Source organism: Pelodiscus sinensis, chromosome 3 (assembly GCF_049634645.1).
Source record: "Pelodiscus sinensis isolate JC-2024 chromosome 3, ASM4963464v1, whole genome shotgun sequence".
In the NCBI taxonomy this organism is placed as follows: domain Eukaryota; kingdom Metazoa; phylum Chordata; order Testudines; family Trionychidae; genus Pelodiscus; species Pelodiscus sinensis.
In genome coordinates this window covers 198,242,428-198,267,302 of record NC_134713.1, presented here as the reverse complement: position 1 = coordinate 198,267,302, position 24,875 = coordinate 198,242,428, and the positions used below count along the sequence as shown (strand labels likewise).

Genomic DNA, 24,875 nt, shown 5'->3' with positions numbered 1-24,875 from the left:
CCAATTTTTGGCATGACGCTTTCGGAACGTTGTACTTTTACAAAAACGTGCATCTTAGAAGTAAAGCTATAAATTAGTAATAATCTTATTGAACACATCTAAGGAATCTCTGCCTTTCCAGAATTAAGGTTTAGAAGCCTGAAGCATTCAGAGAGAATACTTGTTTTTAAATGTTTTGCATTTTACTTGAATCCAACAGATTAACTGCACAGCTTTCCCAGACAGAACTGCTTCCAGGCTAGTCTAGTGTAGGTGAACCACCCATGTCAAACTCTACAGAGCTACTCTAAGTTAAGAGCATAGGACACATATCGCAACCAACATTAAATAAGGGCTGACCCCACAAAATGTAATCTAAATTCCACTTTCAACCAACAGACGAGTAAGAACGGAAAGATGAAACACCTTGTTAAAGCTAATGCTGTGGAAACATATTTAGAATTGGTGTAACTTTATACGTGAACAATTAACAAGAACGCTTCATATTACTTCACTGAGCTATTGAAAGTGTATCCGGAATGCTTACATTTTAAAGGAAAAGGCTGTCAGGGAGAAAGTTCTCTTATATAGAAAATATTTGGTCACAACTGTCACCAACACTTAAGGTACTCCTGGGGGAATTCTGCAAAATCCTGCAGTGTGCAAGGGCATAGAAGTCAATGTAGTGTGTGCAGAATTTCCTTTCCCCACAGAAATGGGTTTCAATATCCCAAGCTGCCATTAGAGGCCATTGGACCTGGCAGAGCTCAGCTCCCACATAGAAGACACTGCTGGGGGTGGAGGGGAGGTAGGAGAGAAAGAGCTTGAGGGGTCCCCAACAGTTGTAGTTCCCCGCACACCCTGAAGACAGCAGCATACAGGAAACGCCACACAACAGCATCAGGTTGTTTCACCATCTGAACCCCCAGTTCTGGGAGGTGAGGGGGGTACAGGAGTCAGGCATTGGGCTATATGAGGGGCTTTGGGCAGGAGGATGGAGAAGTCAGGGTTGGGAGAAGGCCACCAGATATGTCCACCATTTTGGTTTTCTCTGAGCGTAGCCTCCCTGCCACCATCCCCTACTTGAAAAGGGCAGGAAAAGAGGGGTCACCTGACTCTGATCTGCCTGACAACAAGAGGGCTTATAAAGGGCGTTCACTCGTCTTAGGGCTCTCCGTGCAACTCAGCGGCACTGGGGCGACAGCACATCTGCAAGCCCCTCTAGGCAGCTGAGTCAGGCTGTTTGGCTTCATAGGCTTTCTGAGGCAGGAGGCTGGTTGGTGCCACTACGGAGACACCAAATCTCCCACCAGAGTATCTGGGACATCCTTCTGTGGCTGGGCAATCCTGCATCCCACATCCTGTAGCGGTTACTGGGCAGAGCATATTCATTTTAGGTTAAGGCAACTGCAGCGAGACCAGGCAGACGGCTCACACACACCATTTGTCTTCATGTCTGCATAACACATGCAGGACGACAAGTCAAGAAAAGACACCTGCCTGATCTGTTGCATCTTTTTCTCCATCCTGAAACATCCACCTACCTTTGTCTGCAAACACCAAGATGGCAGTATGATCCCTATTATTTATATGCCATAGTTTCAGTTACTCATTTGGGGGTCTGGCTTCACACCATTGTTTTATGACACCTGGATTTGTGTTTGTTCCTTAAGTTCAATGTTATGTTAAAGTTGCTACTTCAGCCATTATGTCTCACACTTCACTAATAATCTAGTGACAGACACAGCAAGGGTGGAGATTAAGTCTAACATGGGGAGTACAAGTAGGGGCTTAGAGCTGGGAGAGTGGGGACTCCGAGCAGGAAGGTTATGAGGGTGCCGGATTCAGAGCAGAGGCTGGGTGTGTATAAGAACAAGCGCAGCAAGGTAGCTGCAGCCTGTACCAGGTTGCTGTTGCTTTTCCTGCTTCCTGGGCAGCTGGGAGCAAGGGGAATGCAGCAGACTCTGCATTTCCCCTCACTCCCTAGTCAGAGGAAGCAGGAAGAGCAAAAGAAACCTGGTATATGTGGCTGTAGGACCCCTCACCCACCCTCCAAAATGGTGAGGGGGCTCATGTCTGGGGCAGTCCTGGACGAAGGGGGCATGCCCCTAACCAACCCCTCTAACCTGCATGACTGGCTGCCGCTAAACGTAGCAGCCTGCAGGAATCCAGGAGCGCTCTGCCCCTCCCACCACCAGGGAGTGCCCCAGTCCACCTGTTTCTTCCCAGAGCACCAAATTAACACTGGCATGATTCTGTAATGTTAATTGACAAATAAAATTTGCAAAAATTTTAAAATACTGTGTATAGAACTTATATTGTTGGGGGAATTCTGCACCAAAAGACTATACATGGCAGATTTTGTGTAGCTGATACTCAGTGTCATTCTGTGTATTTGCAGGAAGTCAGAATATCCACATGAAAGAAGAATCTTAGCTGTTTGGTAATTCACCTGCTTCCTCTGATTGCTCTTCACCTTAAACTGATCCCATGAATTTCCACAAGTCCTCAGTGCTATGATCAGTATGTTTCTGATCCTAAATCACTCCTAAACCAAAGGGATCTCAAATTGGACCACATGAAAGAGATTCAGGAAAGCAATAGCCACAAACAAGCAGTAGAGAAGGAAAAGGGCTCTTCCTTCTATCTTCTTACCTACTCTCATGAAACATTATAAGATGTAACTGATACAAGCCAGCCCCTCGGGAACTTGGAGCAGCCACTTAGATTTGGCTTAGGTACACGGTTAAAGTAACTGCACTTCATACCACGCCTGTATTTCAAAAGGAATTGTACTGAGAACATTTTCCTGTGAGCGTGCAGTATAAAAATGCAAACCCTGCATCACAGAACATGCAGTTAATATTATTTCCTCAATAGGATTCTCCACATTTTTAGAGTTTGAAAATGAGGTTGCATTTTATGGATAGCCAACATATATGTTACTATTTTGCTGATCTCAAACTTATACAAAGTGGACTGTTTTAAGAGGACACTGTTCTTTTTATTAATGTACTTTTTTCATTCATTTTACTCTGACTGCAGCTTTACTGAAGATGTTTTGGGACTGACTTCTGATTTCACTTAGGGCATGTCTAAACTTCATCCCTCTTTCGAAAGAGGGATGTAAATTAGACATATCAAAATTGAAAATGAAGCCGGGATTTGAATTTCCCACACTTCATTTGCATAACGGCGGCTGCACTGTCTTTCAAAAATGGATATTTTGAAAGTGAAGTCACCATCTAGATGCTGTTCTTTAGAAAAAGCCCTTTTTCGAAAGATCCTGTAAACCTCATTTTTTGAGTACAGGATCTTTCAAAAAAAGGGGGGGTTCGAAAGAACCACAGCTAGACAGCAGTTACACTTTCAAAAAACTCGTTTTTGAAGGAACACGCGGCTGCCATTATGCAAATGAAGTGTGGGAAATTCAAATACCAGCTTCATTTGCAATTTTGATGTGTCTAATTTACATCCCTCTTTCGAAAGAGGGATGTAGTCTAGACATAGCCTTACTGTTTACCAGTAAGATTCAACATAAGAAGCACCATATTGATCAGAGCAGTGGTCCATCTAGTCCAGTATCTTGTCTTCTGAAAGTGGCCAGTGCCAGATGCTTCAGAGGAAACGTACAGTACAGAGAAATTTTGAACGCTACACCCCATTTGTCCAATTGCAGCTTCTGGAAGTAGCAGGAGGTTTGGAGCACCCAGAGCAGTCATGTCCCGGACCTTCTTGGTGAAGTCACTTCATTGAGACTAGTTCACCACGTATCTAATTCTTTTTTTTAAAGCACAATTATACGTGAATAATTATGAGCTAATGCTGACTTACATCAATGTCTAGGCCCACACTTGGAACCTATTTTGTAGGTCTATCAGGTTTTTTATTTGTGCAACATGCAAGGAAGAGAAGTTGAAGACTCAGGCTGAATTACAGATTCTAGTTTTCATTTCAGTTCTTGAAGAGCAACCCACTGAGATCAATGATAAAGTGCAAGCCCCATCCTGCCACAGTAGTACATTCCAGGTGAGTTGCACAACAGTGATTAAAGCAACCATGTGCTCATAATTCTCTGGGCAGAAGCTAAAACATGGAAGATGTTTTAATGGGAGGACAGTTGGAGAAAAGGAAACACATCAGCAACTGGCTGAGGGGTGGGGGTCAGTGTTCCCTCTAAGATTTTCCATCCATGAGCAGAATGAGTTGTGTCTTATGCACTGATATTGAGGTCATGTGCTTGTTCAGATACATGCCACTGTGCAACCCAAGTTATAAACCTCTCCCTTTTCCCCTCTGCTGCCATGTTTCCAACCTCCCCTCGCCCCATCTCCTCCCTTGGTGCCTGCTGCTGCCCTCCCAACCCTCACTCTCCTCTGCTGTCTTAACTCCTGCCCTTCTCAATCCCCTCAACCCTCATGGGACTTGCCCCTCCTCCCCGACCCCTGCACCTGCCCTTCCCCCTCCCCTCTAGCCCAACTCCACATCCCATCTCAACACCTCCTCTACCCACCTGTCCTGCCTCTCTCCTCTGCCCCTGGTGCCCATCCTTCCACACATCTGCCCTTCTGCTTCACCCCTACAACTCCTGGCACCTGTACCTTACTCCCTGCATCCTCCTGGTGCCTCCCCTTCCCTTACTGCTCCTGCCCCACTTGCCCTCTTCCTCCCTGGTACCCACCCTGTTGCCATCCTTTGCCCCCATTCTTCTCATAACCCTCACACCACTTGCTCCAACCCCTGCCTTCCTCATGCCCACCCCTCTTCTCCCCCCCTCTTCTCCCAGCACCCACTTCTCTTGCTCCCATTGCCTCTCCCCTCTCCTAGTATCACCTTGTCCCCTTCCCTCCCCTCTCCCAATGACAGCTTCCCACTCCCCCCACCTCCACTCCTCCTGTCCTTCCCCCTCATTGTCTCCTCTCGGGCCCCTGGAATTTCTCTCTCCTCCACCCAGCTCCTTGGTGCCTTCCCCCTTTCTTCTCCTGCCCTGGTCCCCTCCTCTCAGCACAAGCCCCTTCCTCTCTTCCCCCCACATTCCCCTTAGTTTCCCCATCCCTCCCCCCCCCCTTCAGCACGGTGGGCAACTGCTGGAGCCAGGGCCACGGTACTATTTTTAGTACTGCAGCTGCGGCACAGGAGCAGCTGTACGGTGGCCTAGCTCCAGTCCTGTGTGCTGGGTCGGGGCCCGGGCCACAGTGCTATTTTTAGTACCATGGCCCAGACTCCCACTGCCGCCATGCAGGCCGTGTGGTGACTGCTCAGCTGCCCCTGGGGCAGGCAGTCACCCACCACCTGGCCCTGCCCCTGGAAGCAACTGGGGCCGCAGCTGCATGGCTCTGCTGAGAGGGTGGGCAGGAACGAAATTCTTGGTGCGTGCCTGCACAGCCTGGTGGGGGTCCTCCATCTAATAAGGAAAACATAGCAAAAGATTCCTTTTTTCAGAGAGCAAGATGTAAGCAAGAGAGACCAAAAAATGCAAGGGTTAAGTTTTAAGTCCCTTGCTACGAATCCATGTTACCTGCAACAAGACTTCAGTATCTCCATTCCCCACTCTATACACCTTGAAGCTGTCAGAGGGATGTAGTATTTACACACCTCACAGGATTAATCTTTGTAAGGTATTTTACCGATGCCAATAATGCACTTACACAGCACTTTGCATGTCCAGTTTTCTAGTCTCTGCTCAGGATTTCCAAATCACGTATACCAGCAAGTTTGTTGCAGAAAGAAAGTGCTCTTTCCCCACTACTCTTTGTAGGATTGTCCCTTGACTCCTGAATAGCTTAACAGTCTTGATTGCTTAAGGTTTTCCCTACAACTAACCACCAGCTGATCTCTAGGAAGGCTACAAGGAAATACATGCACTTCACAATAGCTCATTATGAGACTGATTAGTGGGAGAGTCAACTGCATTTTAGAATCTTATTTTAGTCCAGTTTCAAAGGTCAGATTAATCAATGCCACAAGCACTGAGATTTGAGACAATACCTGAAATATGGGCTGTCTAATAGGAAATGTTAACAGGGAAGTTAAGGAGGCCAGCTTTCTGTTTGGAGAACTTCCAGACAATTTTTGTCTCAACAATGAGTCTTGGGTGGGTCATTGGTAGCAGGTATAAAACCTGAGACCTCCAGTTCTAATATCACCTGCCTCTATTTCCTGAACCCAGCTCTAAGGACTACAGCATGTTAGTCTGTGTGGCCCACTGTGTTACATCCAACTTGAACTAACTTAATGACCTTCATCTACCCACTATAAGTCAGTATTTGAAAAACAGTTCAAAAACTTCATCTTCATGTAGTTTAATAAATAGGTATGCAGAAGTGCTAATCTGATGGAACTCTTTGCTTTTGAATTGACTTTGCCAATCCAGGATTTCACATGAAATTAATACTGAAATGTGATCGGTCCACTGAAAAAAACTGACAGCAACTGTATATGCTACACAAACCTAGTTGTACTCAGTGGTAAATGATAATCTAAATTTTTCTGCTAGGTGTGTGAGCGCTATTGTGGTTTGCACTTGAAAAGTTTCTCAAGATAATAGTCCTTAAGGTGTGTCCTGTGGCACTTTCTGGTGGTCCACAGAATGAAACAGCAAGGATCACACAGCGACACTGCTGTGTACACAACTTCATAAGCATTTATAGGGCTGATACTAAAGTAACAGAAAATGATATTTGTTTTGTACTGACCAGTTGGATTTAATAGCCAAGAATACAATAACAAACCAACACACAGTTCGACTCTGTGCATGAAAGCATTATATATGAAGTTAGTTTTCTTGCTCCCTTTGTAGTCAGTTTCTCCCTTGTTGCCAGAATATTTTTTAAACTTAAGATAAATAATGCACTTTAAATGGTATGCCTCACATTTATCAGACATGGGAGACTTTTTAAAGTTAATATATTCCAAGAAGTTTGAGTCAAGGGTCTCTAAGATACTGCAGATAGCTACCTAGTATTGGAAAAATGTGACTGGCCCAATCTGCATCCACTGTATGAGGGAAACTTCCAGTTTTCACAATACTAGGGATGTGAAAGGTTAACTGGTAAGCCTCACCTTTAATGCTTTCTGGTTCCGATTACCTTGTGGAGGCTGAAGCAGCAATCTGCCCCCCTCCAGCCTGCCGTGGGACCAGGACTATTCTGCTTCTTAATCAGATGAGTTAAATAAATGGGATTTTACATCCCTACACAGTACAATTTTCTGATTTTATTTTGAATGTCTTTTAAAATCAATACAGTAAAACATATTGGGGGCTTTCTGTAAACCAACCCAATCTTCCATAAATGTTAAACTCTCAGGTCTGAGTTATTATTTAGACGTATGAAAATATTATTTATAGCAATATTAGGGAAGTTATGATCAGCTATTGACTCCCTAGACAAGTACTCAAAACACTTTCCTGTGAGATTTTTTGCTAAGTACTACAGCAGAGTTATTTCTACAGACACCCTTGCTCTGTCAGACTATTCTACAACAAAAGTGAACTGAAATACTGTTCTTAAATATCATTAGCCTGTTTTTATCCATAAAAAAAGATCATTCCTTTAAACAGTTTGCTCCAGTATTCATGTTACAAGCATAAATTCCAATAATGCAAATGGATTCACATGGGCAAACCTTTCACTGACTTCACACACTCAACTGCAGGAATAACAGCAATCCTCTGAACATATGGGGGAAATTATCCATTAATGCTCAGGGTAAAATATTTTCATTTTAACGGGAAAAAGCATTGCTAAAAAGCTCAAACTCAGATGTCGGCTAATAAAAGCTTTTGTTACACTGCAACCATGAGGCTGCTTGTTACATGCAGGTGGATAGATTTTATTTTGACCTGTAGAAAACTAGATACTATCCACAAACTTGTAACTGTGTTGAAAACAGTCAAACACACTGTTTCAAACAAGTTCTGTATCACTGAAAAAGTATAAGTAATGACATTTGAGTTTCAGACTATTTTAAAGAGCAGCAACATTGCCAAAAATATTCAGATATTTTCACATGTTCAGTGTTTTGTTAATTTCCTCCTTTCAACAGGCTAGCGGAATAGCTGATCTGCAACTGCCAACTTCTGCTGAGATGTCCCCATAACCAGTGGGCTAGCAACTGTACAACCACTAACCAATGGCAGCATATGATATCTACCAATCAGCTTTTGGTTAACAACGTTGACTTCAACATGTTCTTAAGTGTTGGAATCATGCAACCATGTAATTACAAAATTTTGTAAGCGTGTCAAAAGTACTAAGACTTCAACATTCTACTGAAGATATTATGTTGTATTTTAACTCCCCAAGATCCTATGACTTAGCAAGACATTGTCTGACTTGAGAGCTAGACAGACAGGCATTCACACATTCTCAAAGGTTGTTTGTTCTTGAGCCATACTGTATGACCTTAGACTCAAATACAAGTATAAGTAGTAACCCCCTAAAGACAGTACAGTCCCATTATTGACAGAACACTGATGCACTAGCATACAAATCTGCTTCCACGAGCAGCATATTTGTGCTAGCATATTCTTGTATGAGGGCAAGAGAAATCTCTCTTCTCAATTAATCACCGAAATTTCACAACCTAACCCCACTGTAAACAGAACCAGTAAGCACAACATAACTAGGGCTGTTTTGGTTTTATTTGAATGAGGAAAATAAGTTGAGCCCATCATTTAGGATTTGCATCACTAAGGTTTTACATGGATTAACATTTTATCTGTATTATGTTTTCTGCACTTCCCATCATCATCATAGGCAAATGCAATAATTTGCCTAGATTTATTTACAGCAGGGCTACTCAACTTCGGAAGCCCCAGGAGCCACAACGATACTCACAGAACATGCTGAGGGCCGCAACTTAAGTGTGGTTGCATATACATGCAAATATATGCAGTTAGCTTCCTTCACAGAATGCCCTGGTACTCCTGGCACCTCCTCCCTGTGGGCTAGAACTGCTGACACCCTGTACCCCTCTGTTCCAGCCAGCTCACCCACGTGCATCTTTCAGTGCTCACCCCACCTGGGAGATGTCTCGCCGTTGTGGAGCATGTTCCCAGTGGAGGCCACATTTAAAGGATCCCATCCGTAGGCCAAGTGTTGAGCCTCACGTAAACCCAAACTGCACCGTGGTCTGCAAATGGGCTGCAGGCCACATGTTGAGTATCCCTGATTTACAGAGTGGCAGCGTATTACGAATTTATCCTCCCAGAAAGATTAGGCAACAGTTGTGCACATAATTTAGCATGACCTACACAAAGGCAAGGTCCCCAGGTCATCTGCCAGTTAGAGACACGTTGCAACATAGGTTAAGGTCACTAAAATGTTATCAGCTCCATTCTGTGTTTATACCCAACTCCCTCTATGCATACACAGAGTGAACTCCCGACTCACTACAATAACTACGTGCACAGAGGCAAAGCTCAAAAAACTACTCTATGGAAGAGAAGGAGGTGAGAAACAAATGAGGGAGCTAGATGGGATAAAACTGACACGTCAGACTTTTTTGCTCTACTTAAAAGTAGGTCACAGTATAAATGACCCGCCAGTATGCACTCCAATCACAGTAGAACGCTCCACAAAGCACCATCTCCACTTCAGATTCAGCACCAAGCACCCACCACCAGCAGCTTCCCTCCCCACCCACCGACCGACCACAGCGCACAATTACATTTGTATGTGTATGGACCAGACCCTGCTGCAGTCATTTCCCAAAACGTGCCAGGCAGACCCTACTACAGCCAGCCTACCCCAGCAACCTAGACAGCCCATCACGCTGCCATGCACTACACAGGTGGCAAACACCCCACATATATGGTCTAGAGTGCATAACACCCCCCCAGCCATCCACCCCACCAAGACCAGCCCTGTCCAGACACCAGACACCTGCCAGAGCCCCCAACCCCAACCCTGCACCAGACCCACCCCCCCTCCAGACACCAGCCAGAGCGCCCGACCCCCCCAGCCATCCACCCCACCAAGACCAGCCCTGTCCAGACACCAGACACCTGCCAGAGCCCCCGACCCCCCCGCCCTGCGCCAGACCCACCCCCCCTCCAGACACCAGCCAGAGCGCCCGACCCCCCCACCCTGCACCAGACCCACCCCCCCTCCAGACACCTGCCAGAGCGCCCGACCCCCCCCACCCTGCACCAGACCCACCCCCCCTCCAGACACCTGCCAGAGCGCCCGACCCCCCCCACCCTGCACCAGACCCACCCCCCCTCCAGACACCTGCCAGAGCGCCCGACCCCCCCACCCTGCACCAGACCCACCCCCCCTCCAGACACCAGCCAGAGCGCCCGACCCCCCCACCCTGCACCAGACCCACCCCCCCTCCAGACACCTGCCAGAGCGCCCGACCCCCCCACCCTGCACCAGACCCACCCCCCCTCCAGACACCAGCCAGAGCGCCCGACCCCCCCACCCTGCACCAGACCCACCCCCCCTCCAGACACCTGCCAGAGCGCCCGACCCCCCCCACCCTGCACCAGACCCACCCCCCCTCCAGACACCAGCCAGAGCGCCCGACCCCCCCACCCTGCACCAGACCCACCCCCCCTCCAGACACCTGCCAGAGCGCCCGACCCCCCCACCCTGCACCAGACCCACCCCCCCTCCAGACACCTGCCAGAGCGCCCGACCCCCCCACCCTGCGCCAGACCCACCCCCCCTCCAGACACCTGCCAGAGCGCCCGACCCCCCCACCCTGCACCAGACCCACCCCCCCTCCAGACACCTGCCAGAGCGCCCGACCCCCCCCCCACACACACACCCCGCCCCCCCCCGCACGCGCGCGCGCACACACACACACACACACACACACACACACACACACACACACACACACACACACACACACACACACACACACACACACCCCGCCCCCCCGCTCAGCAGCGGGCCCGGCCCGAGCGCCCCTGGCTGGGCCCGGCCGGGGGCTCCGCGCGGTACCTGGCCCCGCTCGTTGGCCGCCGCGCGCCGCGTCCCCTTCCGCCATCTTGTCCGGGTTTAAAATTAACTCCGCGTGACGTCAAACGCCGCCGCGAGACCTTTATCGGCCGGCAGCGCGCGGCGCATGGGCACGTGGGCCGCCCGGCGCTGCCAACCCGCCGCGGCGCATGCGCGGCCACAGCCCGCCGGCTCCGCCGGGTCCCAGCGCCCCCGCGTTCCCTCCCGACCGGCTGCCGGCGCTGCCGGGTCCTAGCACCCATTGGGTACCCCGCTCCTCAGCTCCGGGACCCCGAGCGGCCGAGGCGGGCCCGGAGCCCCCGAGTCACCCTGCCCGTGCCCCCACCCAGCCCCCACCCTCCCGTCAACCCGCCCATCCCCCACCCAGCCCCCACCCTCCCGTCACCCCGCCCGTCCCCCCACCCAGCCCCCACCCTCCCGTCACCCCGCCCGTCCCCCCACCCAGCCCCCACCCAGCCCCCACCCTCCCGTCACCCCGCCCGTCCCCCCACCCAGCCCCCACCCTCCCGTCACCCCGCCCTTCCCCCACCCAGCCCCCACCATCCCGTCACCCCGCCCGTCCCCCCACCCAGCCCCCACCCAGCCCCCACCCTCCCGTCACCCCGCCCGTCCCCCCACCCAGCCCCCACCCTCCCGTCACCCCGCCCTTCCCCCACCCAGCCCCCACCCTCCCGTCACCCCGCCCGTCCCCCCACCCAGCCCCCACCCAACCCCCACCCTCCCGTCCCCCCACCCAGCCCCCACCCTCCCGTCACCCCGCCCTTCCCCCACCCAGCCCGTCACCCTGCCCACCTGGGCCAAAAAGATAAGAGCAGGGCCACAAGCTGTCCCACACACTGAGTTAACGAGCACTAAAAAAACAGGACAAGCTAGGAATAAGAGAAAGGAGTTGTCATATACATCAGTTAACAAGCACCTGGAGCAGGGAAGCAAAAACATAGTGAGCGTTCACATGTGCCAGCCATGTCTGCATCAGGACTGACCACAATGCCCTGAGGCAGAAGCCATGTCACTAGGAAGGAACCCTAATATGGTACCGGATGTCAAAATTATAGTATAAAGTACCCTGAGCCCTAAGCTCCGGGAGGTTCCGTATGGAGATAGAAGGCACGTATCGTCCAGCCTGGCTGAGGGGTTGATCACCCAAGGCCGCCTCCCACCCACCGAATCACGAAAGGGTGTACGAATCCAGATCATGTTTTTTGTCTGTGTATCGTAATTGTCACTGGGTTTGTAAGTATTGCTTAATATATTATTTATCAGCTTAGCAATAGTTAGTTGTATTGTATTAACCATATTGTATAATGGTACCACACTTAGGTATAAATAAGAACTAGGAGGAGAATTGAGGGGTTGTTAAGTGAATAGGCAGACTAATATTCTTTAATGTATGTTTTATTTGCTTGCTACGTTGTCTTAAACAAATCAGAGACAGTAATTTAATATTATCAGATTGTAGTTAATAAAGTTTGTAATTGGTTAAGTACATTTAAGTTCGGGCTTTCCTCCTTTGCGGCCCGAGTCCCTTGCCACAAAACACCACCCCTAGACAATCCTTGACAATCCTCTGGTTCATCACAAGGCAGACACGTTATTCTAAGACCCTTCAACAATCAGGCATGTGACTGGAAGCCGAGAGAGAGAAATCAGTTCTTTCAGACCAGCAGCTGGGTTTGAAGGCCTTGCAGCTGCTGGGTGACAGATGGAGAAAGCCAGCCCCTCCCAACACCATTCCTTTGTAACATACCAGTCTTTCTGGGGTGAAAGAGCACAATCATGTTGCATTCATAGGGCATTATAATGATCTGGAACAGGTGTTGCTAGGCCCCAAGTGCAGGAAAGCCTCTAGGTGCTCTCACCTGTTAGGTCTGGTTTGTTTGCGGGGATCCCACGAAGGTGAAAACTGACAGGTGCAAGACAGGGCTGGAGGCCAGGAACCAAAGATATTTAACAAGGGGCATAAGACAGGCCACTGCTGCACAGCTCACGGAAGACTGTGCCGTCACCGCGAGCAGCGGGGGCCAATACAATGCTCTGTTTCCTGCCAACGCGTGGGGAGGCAGAGGAATACAGTTCGTAGGTCTTACAGGTGCGCAGGCTGCCCTCGTGCGGGCATGCACAGTCGCTTGCGGGTGTCAAAGTGGCGCGAGCAGCTTGCAGGACCAGACGGGGATGTGACGGCCACTGTCTCCGCTGCTGAGGCAGGAGGTGCAATCAGGATGATTGACATTTCAAGGGCTTAACTAGCAAATGGCATTTTGGCCTCGCTGGCTGGCGCACGAGGGTTCACTTGGGTTGAGTCAGGCCACACCAGGACAGGCCAGAAATCGTGTCACCTTCTGCTGCAATATTGCACGAGGCCGCTTCCCTTGAAACAAACGTCAAACCAAGGCCTGGTGCTGCAGCACCTGGGCCGGATCAGCTGGGTCTGTGTGGACACAAGCAGGCTTGGGGCAGAGCTGAGTCAGGGCCTGGGCCTGGACCTCCGCCAAGTGTCCTGTGGCCCCCACAGCTTCCTCTAGAAGCGACTGTTTTCTCCCCTCCCGAGCTCTGTGTGGACTCTGGAACCAGATCGGAGCCCTCCCCCGGAGACCCCAGGCCCGTCCCCGTCTAGAGAACCACCATGCGCCGGTGAGGCGTGTCCTGGCCGGGACAGACGTGTCTGCCCCGCGCACTCCGCTCCATACGTGGCTTGCGCCTTGGGGCACACGGAGCATGGCCAGGGGGCCACGGGGCTTGGCTGTGGCTGGCGAGTTACTTCAGTTCCCAGCCGGGTGCAGGGGCACAGCACCTGCCCCTGCACCCGGCTGGTGGGCACTGGCAGCCTCCGATGTGTTCGAGGATGCAGCACTGGTGGCCCTAGAGATGAGAGAGACTGGCCGGCGTGTGGCCTCGCTCACTGGCCCAACGTCTGCTGCAGAGAGACGAGCACTGGGGCTCCCGAGCCGGCGTCAGGGCCGGAGCGGGGCTCTGAGCTCTCGGCTCAGACAGGTGACTAGTCAGCATGTCCCGTGCAGGCAGGCGTCAATTCTGTCCCCGAGATAAATGACAAAACTCCCCCCCAGCCTCCCTCGCTCTGCGCAGGAGCGTCCAGCAGACGCCAGGGCCTGCTCTTGGCGAGGGACAAGAGAGCAAGCATCCCCGGCGCAGGGATCAGCCCTTGCTGGGCGTGTGGGTCAAAGCAGACACGCGCGGGGCCTTGCGCACTCTGCACCAGGCCGAGCCGCTCTGGCCACCCCGTGTTTCCGCCGTCGGGAGGGCAGGGGGGTCGCCCTTCAGTGCTGCTGGGACGTCCCTTGGCCTGGCAGCGGCCTGGCCCTTGGGGCACCAGGAGCTCGGTGGGTGTGAAGCGCCCCCAGCCCGCGCCAGGGTGCGGGTGCGAGGTGCCCCCCCAGCCTGGGCCAGGGCGCGCCAGTGGCTGCGGGTGCGAGGTGCCCCCCCAGCCCGGGCCAGGGCGCGCCAGTGGCCGCGGGTGCGAGGTGCCACCTCTCTAGGCCAGGCCAGGGCGCGCCAGTGGCCGCTGGATGCCGCTTGCCTGGCGCCCACCCGCGAGGCTGCCGACTGAACCGTACGTGCGCGCTGGGCGGTGACCTGGGCCTCCCGGAAGCCCCATTCCAGGGACCCGCTCGGCAGGCTCCACCCGACGTGCCCAGGCAGGCCCGGCCGCGCTGCGCACAGGCTGGTGTGTCAACCGGGGTTTCAGCCTCAGCCCCCGCAGCAGCCTGGGGACTCGGCGCCAGGGCGAGGGCTGCTCCATGCGGCACCTCGTGGGGCCTGTCCCTTCAGAACAGCCGCCCCCCTGCCGCAGATGGGTTCAGTGCCCCAGCCCGAGGCCTAGCCCCCCGCGCCTGCTCCTGGCTCTGCTGGCGCCCTGGCCCGCCGGGGAGGCAGGGCCGATGGCCGTGGCGAGAACCTGCAGGGACGGGAGACGCAGCCGCTGGGCTCTGGGCAGACTGGACGGCAAGGCCAGACCCCTTCCCTTGCCCAGTCCTCCCAGCCCCTGGCACCGACCTCCGTCGGGCTGGCCAAGGGGGAGGGCAGCTCAGTCGTGCCCAGCCCAGCGGGCAGGGGCCAGCCCTGGGGCAGGGCACGTGGGTGTGGCTGGGACATGAACTGGGTGAGGGGGCCCAGACTTTGCTCATGGCTCCCCAGCATTTCCTGCTGCTGCACTAAGTGCTGGTGGCTCGGCCCCGCCGGGTGGCCAGACTGACCCTCGCCTCACGGCTTCCGTCCCTCCCCACTCCGAGCAGGGGCGGGGCAGTCAGGTCGCCAGGGATCCCTGACCCCTCCTTTCTGAGCAGGGCTCCTCAGGGTGCGCAGCCCCTGGGACCAGGCTGCCTAGCAGTCAGCGCCTGCTCCTTGCTGTCTCTCTGGGGCTCCAGGCACCGTGTTCCCGGCGGGCCCCAGGCACCGCGCTCTCCAGAGAGGGGAGTAACCGTGCGCAGAAGGGGGAGGCTGAGACATGTGGGCTCCCCAAGGGTGCAGGGCCCTGGGCAGTGACAGAGCTCAGGTCCCCCCGCTGCACTGGCAAGAAGCTGGCAGGGACACGGAGAAGCCGAGATGCAACTAAGCCCATAGGCAGCAAGGCCTCCCTGCTGGATGCCAGCTTGGCCGGATTACCCACGAGGCTGCTGTAGCAGGGCCCGCAGCAGCCTGCCAGCTGAGGCCGTGCCAGGAGTGCCAGGCTCAGCAGTGTAAGCACATAGCAAGGGCAACGCTATTCCGTACGTAACGGGTCACCTGCCTGCTGCTGGATTACACAAGGACCCCGCAGGCTGCCTGTGGACAGCCACAGGGCTCGGCAGCCCGGGCCGCAGCCCCTCGCTGCGCAGGAGGAGCAATAGCTCGGGGCTGCTCTGAGACCCGCAAATGAACCTTTGCCGGATGGATCTGGGGCTTGGCCCCCCGTTGTCTGGGTCGCTTCTCGAGCTGAGCAGAGCGCAGATCCGGCTGCAGCTGCTCGCCTGGCAAAGCCCAAAGGCGACGCGCTGCCCAGGCGCGCCCATCGGTCCTTCCCCAGTGCGAGTGATCCAGCGCCGCGCCCGGCGGGGCCACCCATGCGCCCCTCGCTTGCAGCTCCCGGCTCCAGGGACCCAGCCGCGCCCGGACTGAACTGCAAATCAGCCCCCTCTCCCCGGCGAGCCCCGCCCTGCGGGGAGATGCGCTGGGGACGCCGAGCTGGCTGAGTGACCGCGCCGCGTCCCGCAGGGCAGCATCCAGCCAATCTCGCTGCCGCCCGCAGCCCGCCGGAGACCCTCCCTGGCTGCAGGTTCCTGGAGCTCGCAGCAGCCGGCGCGTCACGTTAGCCCCGGGCACTCAGCGGAGGCAGCGAGAGACACGAGCCCCGGGGGCAGCTCTGAGGCCAGTGCTGGAAACGCCGCCCGCAGGGCCGGCCAGCTCCTCGTCCCCGGCCCGTCCTAGCTCCACAGCCCAGCGGCTCGGCTCGGCTCCCCCCTACTCGCAATAGTAGCGGCCCATGTGCCGGGCGCCGGTGTATAGGCAAAAAGTGAAACCGCTCCGTTTTTGTGACGGTCACAGTTTCTGTCAAACAAACATGACATTCGGTATAACTGCTCAGGAATTGCTACCTTTGCTGGCTGGTTGCAAATTCAGAGGGACTGTGTTTTTTGGTAGAAAAATCTCTCAATTTGCTACCTCCTGTCTAACGGACTCAGGGGTCACAAATTCAGAGGGACTGTGTTTTTTGGTAGAAAAATCTCTCAATTTGCTACCTCCTGTCTAACGGACTCAGGGGTCACAAATTCAGAGGAACTGTGTTTTTTGGTAGAAAAATCTCTCAATTTGCTACCTCCTGTCTAACGGACTCAGGGGTCACAAATTCAGAGGGACTGTGTTTTTTGGTAGAAAAATCTCTCAATTTGCTACCTCCTGTCTAACGGACTCAGGGGGTCACAAATTCAGAGGGACTGTGTTTTTTGGTAGAAAAATCTCTCAATTTGCTACCTCCTGTCTAACGGACTCAGGGGGTCACAAATTCAGAGGGACTGTGTTTTTTGGCAGAAAAATCTCTCAATTTGCTACCTCCTGTCTAACGGACTCAGGGGTCACAAATTCAGAGGGACTGTGTTTTTTGGCAGAAAAATCTCTCAATTTGCTACCTCCTGTCTAACGGACTCAGGGGTCACAAATTCAGAGGGACTGTGTTTTTTGGCAGAAAAATCTCTCAATTTGCTACCTCCTGTCTAACGGACTCAGGGGTCACAAATTCAGAGGAACTGTGTTTTTTGGCAGAAAAATCTCTCAATTTGCTACCTCCTGTCTAACGGACTCAGGGGTCACAAATTCAGAGGGACTGTGTTTTTTGGCAGAAAAATCTCTCAATTTGCTACCTCCTGTCTAACGGACTCAGGGGTCACAAATTCAGAGGAACTGTGTTTTTTGGCAGAAAAATCTCTCAATTTGCTACCTCCTTGCTAACGGACTCAGGGGATGCTGGTGTTTTGCCTTGGGCGGGGGCCTTTTGCTCCTGGTCCATGGGTCACAAATTCAGAGGAACTGGGGTTTTTGGTCCTCAAAACATTTCCCTCAAAACATTTCCCTGAGAATTGTTCAAAACAGGAAATAGTTAGTGAATTTGAAAATAGGAAAATCAATCCATATAACAGTGAGTTCAATTAGAAAATATGAGAGGAATATTGCATACGTATAAGCAAGGTCAAACAATATTAACATGGCCTGATTGTCAAGCCACTGACAATACAGACATACATTAAGTTAAGGACCATGCACAATTCTCCAGAATTGATGTGTGACCAAAAAAGGATGTATCCCATCAATGATGATCTAATGTTTTTTGAGAGTGCTATTACCTAGAACCTTGGTTATAGTCATTGCTTGACAAATAAGAGAAAACATCACTTGACAGACAGAAAAGGGACTGGCCACCACAAGAAAAAAATGTACTTAAAGCTAATAAATTCCGAGTAATAATAAGAACAGTATTTGCAAATACATTAGTAATAAAATATGCTCCCTGTTATCAATGCATGCATTATAATCTTCAACTTTCTGCCCTATTTTTCCATGTCTCCCCCCATTTGCTCCAGAAGCTACCCTATAAAATGCTGCCTCCTAACCCCTAAAACTCATAGTTCATAAAGCAGATGAATGAACAAGAAAACAGTTCTGTATGAATATTGGACAAGTAAACGTACCTTCCATAATGATGTGTGTAGTACAGGAAAGTTTTTGCGTGTTGAAAATATATGTGGAACAGATACTGTAGAAAAAGTATTATGGATGTGAATTAAAAGAAATAAGTAGAACACTTGGGGTGTGTCTAGACTACAGGGTTTTGTCGACAAAAGTGGACTTTTGTCAACAAAACTATACCTGCGTCCACACTGCCTTTGAGTTATGTCAACATATGTAAACACCATTCTATGAGGAATAATGTCTTTTATCGACAGAGTTCTGTCGACAGAAGGCATTATTACATCTACACTGTCCTTTGCGTCCACACTGTTATGTCGACAAAGCGTCTTGCTTTGTTGACAGAACTGGATGTAGTCTAGACGCTCTTTGTCGACAGAAGCTTTGTCGACAGTATCTGTCGACAAAAATTCTGTTGACAAAACCCTGTAGTCTAGTCATACCCATACATATGACTATGACTTGATACTCAATACTGCATTTAAAGAATCAGTTAACAAAAATGTTAATTGTCAAAAATAATATATTGTAACTAGATTATAGAGAAAATTGTATATCACTGTAATGGATGTGAGGTTCTGCACAAAATTGGTCCCTGTTACAGATATAGTACTGGGGTGAGCTTAGCAATTCTATCAATTCTACACAGCCATTAATTCGAACTAATTAATTCGAACTAGGCGTTAGTCCTTGTAGAATGTGGTTTATCTAGTTCGAATAAGCGCTCCGCTAGTTCTAATTAAGTTCGACCTAGCGGATCGCGTGTGTAGCGCCTCTCTGAGTTAATTCGAATTAACGTCTCTTAGTTAGGGTACGTCTACACTACAAAGTTATTTCTAAGTCCTTCTTCACACTTAATTTTCCCAGAGAGAAGGTCAGTGTTCTTGTGCAAATACTCAAGGCCGGATAAGAAAAGGGGCAAGATTTTCTGAAAGGGGGGATGATTTGGAGCAAAATATTGCCAATCTAGACACTGCTACATTTTTTTATATTTTTATTAGAACCGTGAAAAGCTCAAAGGAAAATAAAAATGCACTAGAAGGCACACGGTGGGATATCACAGTGTATGAGGAATGCAAGGGAAGTTATTTCTGTTCATCACAAGTCACAGGCCCCATCTCAGGACCTGGCTGTAGTGCGGACATGATGTGGCTCAGACACGTGCTCTGTCACTGGAAAAATCCTCTCATGTTGCAGCTGTACTCTTGACTGGGGGAATCTCAATACACTAGGACCACTGCCCAGTGTCCCCCTGAATGAAACTGGCTCCAGATGGTTCCAGCTCCACCCCATGACTCATCTCCAGTTTCACTGTTCCTTAGAAATGATTCTAATCTGCGTCTAGTTCACATGGATGATTGTCTGGCCACCCTGGCTCTGGTTGTTGCAGCTTTGAATACAGCACAAGTCTGCTCTGTGGCCTGCTTCTGTGACTCTGCTACGAACACTGACATGCTTCCTGTGCTGATTTTGTGGCACCTGTGTCTCTGGCCCTGCTCAGATCCACAGCTCAGCTCTGAGAAATGCTCTATGTAGGGTTCCCAGGTGTACAGTTTTGAACACACAGGCAGTCAGTCCATTATTTTAACTTTCTATTTTCGAAAAAAATTTATAAAGTATTATTGATTCAATAGCACTGTCTTCAGCATGTGATCAGGACGATGGAATGTCCAGTGTGACATAATGGGAAGTGTGCACAGTATTGGTGAAAACATCTGGCAAGACTAGCTCTATGCTAAGCTGGGGCCAAATGTGTCTGAACAAGGGTAATTAAGCACACACAGAGCACAGGAAACTAAGAGCATCCTTGCTCCCTGATTAGCCTGACCACCCTGTTAATGTGGATAGCCTAGACGATTGGACTCTAACCGTTTTTCAAGGGGACTGTCAGTATCAAGGCAATGATTTCAGATTCAACCCTCTACTTTCTGTTGGTGTTGTGAAATAGCCAAGCCAAACACCACAACGGAGTTTTATTAAGGGAAATACAATGGCACTGTGGCAGCAGGCACAGTAACACAGATGGGTCTGGACCCTCGCCTGTTATCAAGGCTTGGTATTGTGGACAGTGGACTGGTGAGGTGGTGGGAAGTGAAGGGGGGATGTGCAGTGGGGGAGATAGATCTATGGGTGTCAGTGCACTGTGAAGCGTGTGGGGTCTGAGGAGCACTGCAGTTGTGCTGGTGGGAATATGGGGGGAACTGAACAGTTAATGAATATGGGCGGGGGATTATGGGAGGGCACAGGGCATAGCGATCTGTGGGAGGGCAATAGGCATAGTAATTTGTGGGGGTCTCTGGGTGCTGTGGCATTGGGTCTAGGGGGCTAGAGGGGTGCTAGGCAGGGTAGCACAGTGTGGCATGGGCCTGCCCACAATAAGAAGAAGCATGATGGCATCAGCTCAGTGCCAGGAGGGCTACTGTATGTCAGTTTGTAAGCAGTGCCCTTGTACGAGGCTGGGTGGAGCAGGGCTGGACCTGCGGTGATATAATAATAAAAATTAGCAGTAGGGGTATATTACCGACCACCTGACCAGGACAGCGATACTGACATAGAAATGCTGAGGGAGATTAGAGAGGCTACCAAAATAAAGAACTCTATAATAATGGGTGATTCTAATTACCCCCATATTGACTGGATACATGTCACCTCAGGAAGAGAAGTGGAGATCAAATTTCTCAATGGCATGAATGACTGCTTCTTGGAGCAGGTGGTGCAGGAACCCACAAGGGGAGAGGCAATTCTCGATTTAGTCCTGCGTGGAGTGCAGGATCAGGTCAAGGATATAACCGTTACAGGACCGCTTGGGAATAGTGACCATAATATAATAACATTCAACATTCCTGTGGTGGGAAGAACACCTCAGCAGTCCAGCACCCTGGCATTTAATTTCAAAAAGGGGAATTATGCAAAAATGAGGAGGTTAGTTAAACAGAAATTAAAAGGCACAGTGACTAGAGCCAAATCCCTGAAAGCTGCATGGAAACTTTTTAAAGACACCATAATAGAGGCTCAACTTAAATGTCTACCCCAAATTAAAAAACATAGCAAGAGACCTAAAAAGGAGTCACCGTGGCTTAACCACCATGTAAAAGAAGCAGTGAGGGACAAAAAGGTATCTTTTAAAAAGTGGCAGTCCAATCCCAGTGAGATAAATAGAAAAGAATAGAAACACTGTCAAATCAAGTGTAAACATGTAATAAGAAAAGCAAAAAAAGATTTTGAGGAACAGCTAGCCAAAAACTCAAAAAGAAATAACAAAATGTTTTTTAAGTACATTAGAAGCAGGAAGCCTGCTAAAAAGCCTGTGGGTCCCCTAGATAATCAAGCTATAAAAGGAGCAATCAAGGATGATAAAGCCATTGCGGAGAAACTAAATGATTTCTTTGCTTCAGTCTTCACGGCTGAGGACATTGGGGAGATTCCTGAATCTGCACCGTCCTTTGTGGGTGATGAATCTAAGGAACTGTCCCGGATTGAAGTGTTATTAGAGGAGGTTTTGGAACAAATAGAAAAACTTAATGTTAACAAATCTCCGGGACCGGATGGCATTCATCCAAGGGTTCTAAAAGAACTTAAATGGGAAATTGCTGAGCTATGATCTGTGGTTTGTAACCTATCCTTTAAATCGGCTTCCGTACCTAATGACTGGAAGGTAGCCAACGTGACACCAATATTTAAAAAGGGCTCTAGAGGCGATCCTGGCAATTACAGACCGGTAAGTCTAACTTCAGTACCAGGCAAACTAGTCGAAACAATAGTAAAGAATAAAATTGTGAAGCATGCAGAAGAACATAATTTGTTGGACAAAAGTCAACATGGTTTCTGTAAAGGGAAATCCTGTCTTACTAATCTATTAGTGTTCTTTGAAGGGGTTAACAAACATGCGGACAAGGGGATCCAGTAGATATAGTATACTTGGATTATAGTATACTTGTGTAAATTACATGGCCATGGGATAAGAGGGAAGGTCCTTTCTTGGATTGAGAACTGGTTAAAAGACAGGAAACAAAGACAGGTAGGAATAAATGGTAAATTTTCAGATTGGAGAGGGGTAACTAATGGTGTATCCCAAGGGTCAGTCCTGGGACCAATCCTTTTCAATTTATTCATAAATGATCTGGAGAAAGGGGTAAGCAGTGAGGTAGTAAAGTTTGCAGATGATACCAAACTGTTTAGGATAGTCAAGACAGAAGCAGGCTGTGAGGGACTCCAAGAAGATCTCAAACTGAGTGATTGGGCAACAAAATGGCAAATGAAATTTAATGTGGATAAGTGTAAAGTAATGCACATCGGGAAAAATAACCCCAACTATACGTACAGTATGACGGGGGCTAATTTGGCTACGACAAATCAGGAAAGAGATCTTGGAGTTATCGTGGACAGTTCTATGACAACTTCCACAGATAGTGCAGCGGCAGTCAAAAAGGCAAATAGGCTGCTAGAAATTATTAGGAAAGGGATAGAAAATAAGACCCAGAATATCTTACTGCCCCTGTATAAAACTATGGTATGCCCACATATTGAATACTGTGTACAGATGTGGTCTCCTCACCTAAAAAAAGATATTTTGGCCTTGGAAAGGGTTCAGAAAAGGGCAACTAAAATGATTAGGGGTTTGGAATGAGTCCCATATGAGGGGAGGCTAAAGAGACTGGGACTTTTCAGTTTAGAAAAAGAGGAGACTGAGGGGGGATATGATAGAGGTCTATAAAATCATGAGTGGTGTGGAGAGGGCCGATAAAGAAAAGTTATTTATTAGTTCCCATAATAGAAGAACTAGAGGACACCAAATGAAATTAATGGGTAGCAGGTTTAAAACTAATAAAAGGAAGTTCTTCACACAGCGTGTTGTCAACCTGTGGAACTCCTTGCCAGAGGAGGCTGTGAAGGCTAGGACTATAATAGAGTTTAAAGAGAAGCTGGATAAATTCATGGAGGTTAGGTCCATAAAAGGCTATTAGCCAGGGGATAAAATGGTGTCCTTGGCCTCTGGTTGTCAGAGGCTGGAGAGGGATGGCAGGAGACAAATCGCTTGATCATTGTCTTCGGTCCACCCTCTCTGGGGCACCTGGTGCTGGCCAGTCGGTAGACAGGATACTGGGCTAGATGGACCTTTGGTCTGACCCAGTACGTCCGTTCTTATGTTCTTATGATATGACACATTGACCCTGGACAGACAGTCGCTATGAGGCAGTGGTCACCAACCAGTAGATAGGGATATACTGGTAGATCTTGTATCCTCTGTCAGGTGATCATGACTGGTGTGGGCAAGAGGATATCAAGTGCCAGCACTTAAATGCCCCTCCCCCCACTGCTGTGGATGTCCTGCACTTTGCCTTGCAGCTGATACCACGCCTGGGAGTCTGCTGCTTTGTGTGCATGGCAGGGGAGGAAAAAGAGGGGTGCTGATGTCAGGGTTCAACATATACCATTCTGTATCCTTTCAACACAGGACCAGGGATGGAGTTTTCTTGCTGCTTTAGGTAGTGTTACAGGGCAAGGCCATGGGTGAGCCTGCCTTAGGCACACTCCACCACCATCTAGGAGTCACCAGCAGTGACAAAATGGAGCATACATCACTAACTCCTACCCCTGGCATGAACCCAGTCCTGTATCCAAGCCCTTATCATTGCTCTGAGCACCCATGCATCCAAATACCCTGCCAAAGCCTGCACCTAGAACACCACAGTAAATGCATGCTCCAAGAGCTGATCAGAGCCCTTCTCACACTCCAGATCCCTTAAGCAAAGACCAGAGCATGTGCACCCAACCGTCTGTCCCAGGCTGATGAAAGAGACTGAGGATGGGCAAGAGAGGGAGGATAGAGGGTGCAGGATCTGGGACTTGGAGAAGGGGTAAGAAGGAAGCGGGAAAAGGGTATTTATATATAAGGTACATATTGGATTGCACTTTCAAAATGTTGGAGCCCCCTGCTCTGAGTTCTCTGACCCATGTCCCCATTGACTACAGGAGGAATCACTAAAATTTCACTTGGCCATGTTGGCGAGGAGTCCTGTGGCACCTTATAGACGAACTGAAGATAGTGCCACAGGACTCCTCAACGATTCTTCATATTCAGACTAACACAGCTACCCCTCCGATACTTGCCCATGTTTGGTGATGAGGATCTGGGACGGAGTTTGGGTGCATGAGGGGTGCTTGCTAGGGGGAGTTTGGGGGACAGGTGTGGGATCTGCCATGGGTCAGGGGATTGCAGTACAGGAGAGGGTGTGGATGGGAGGGACTTTATCATATCAGCATAGTACACAAGAGAAAGGAGATGCAGTGACTTCTGATAGAGAAACAAAGAGAAAACTATTAAATACTAAAAAAGTGAGAGGCAGAGTTTGAGACAGGAACTGTATGTAGAATATTTCACACTTGTACACATACAGAGGAACGGTGGTGTCTAAGCATTGACCGTCTAGGAATTGGGAGGCCTGTGCCTTTAAGAACTCAAGCCCAGGAGCCCGCCCCCTGCTCGGGGGCTGACAGGCAGAGTCCAGGGAAAATAAAGAAAAAAAAGACTTTGCCCCTGGAAAACTGATATTTACAAGGACATCAGGTGGCTTGTCCTGCTGGGTGACTGTTCCCACCTCTCCCCCTCCCTAAAAGGGGGTTTTGTTCGTGCACAGGGTCTGGCAGTGTCCCCCAGCCCGGGGTTAACCAAGGCTACCACCCCCCACCCCTCCGATTTTTCAAATTTCGCCCCTCTTCTGCAGCTAAAAAAAGAAGATTGATGCCTCC

General features: G+C 50.1%; 1 protein-coding gene across 3 annotated transcripts in view; it reads right to left on the bottom strand.

Moving 5' to 3' along the window:
- The window catches only part of ATL2 (atlastin GTPase 2), a 67,370-nt gene extending 56,279 nt beyond the window's left edge, over positions 1–11,091 (bottom strand). For all 3 annotated transcript variants that reach the window (XM_075925851.1, XM_075925852.1, XM_075925853.1), the window contains exon 1: positions 10,935–11,091. In XM_075925851.1, the coding sequence (XP_075781966.1) occupies positions 10,935–10,980 (46 nt within the window). In that variant the 5' untranslated portion in view covers positions 10,981–11,091. The remainder of the gene's footprint in view (positions 1–10,934) is intronic.
- Positions 11,092–24,875: the final 13,784 nt, after the last annotated feature.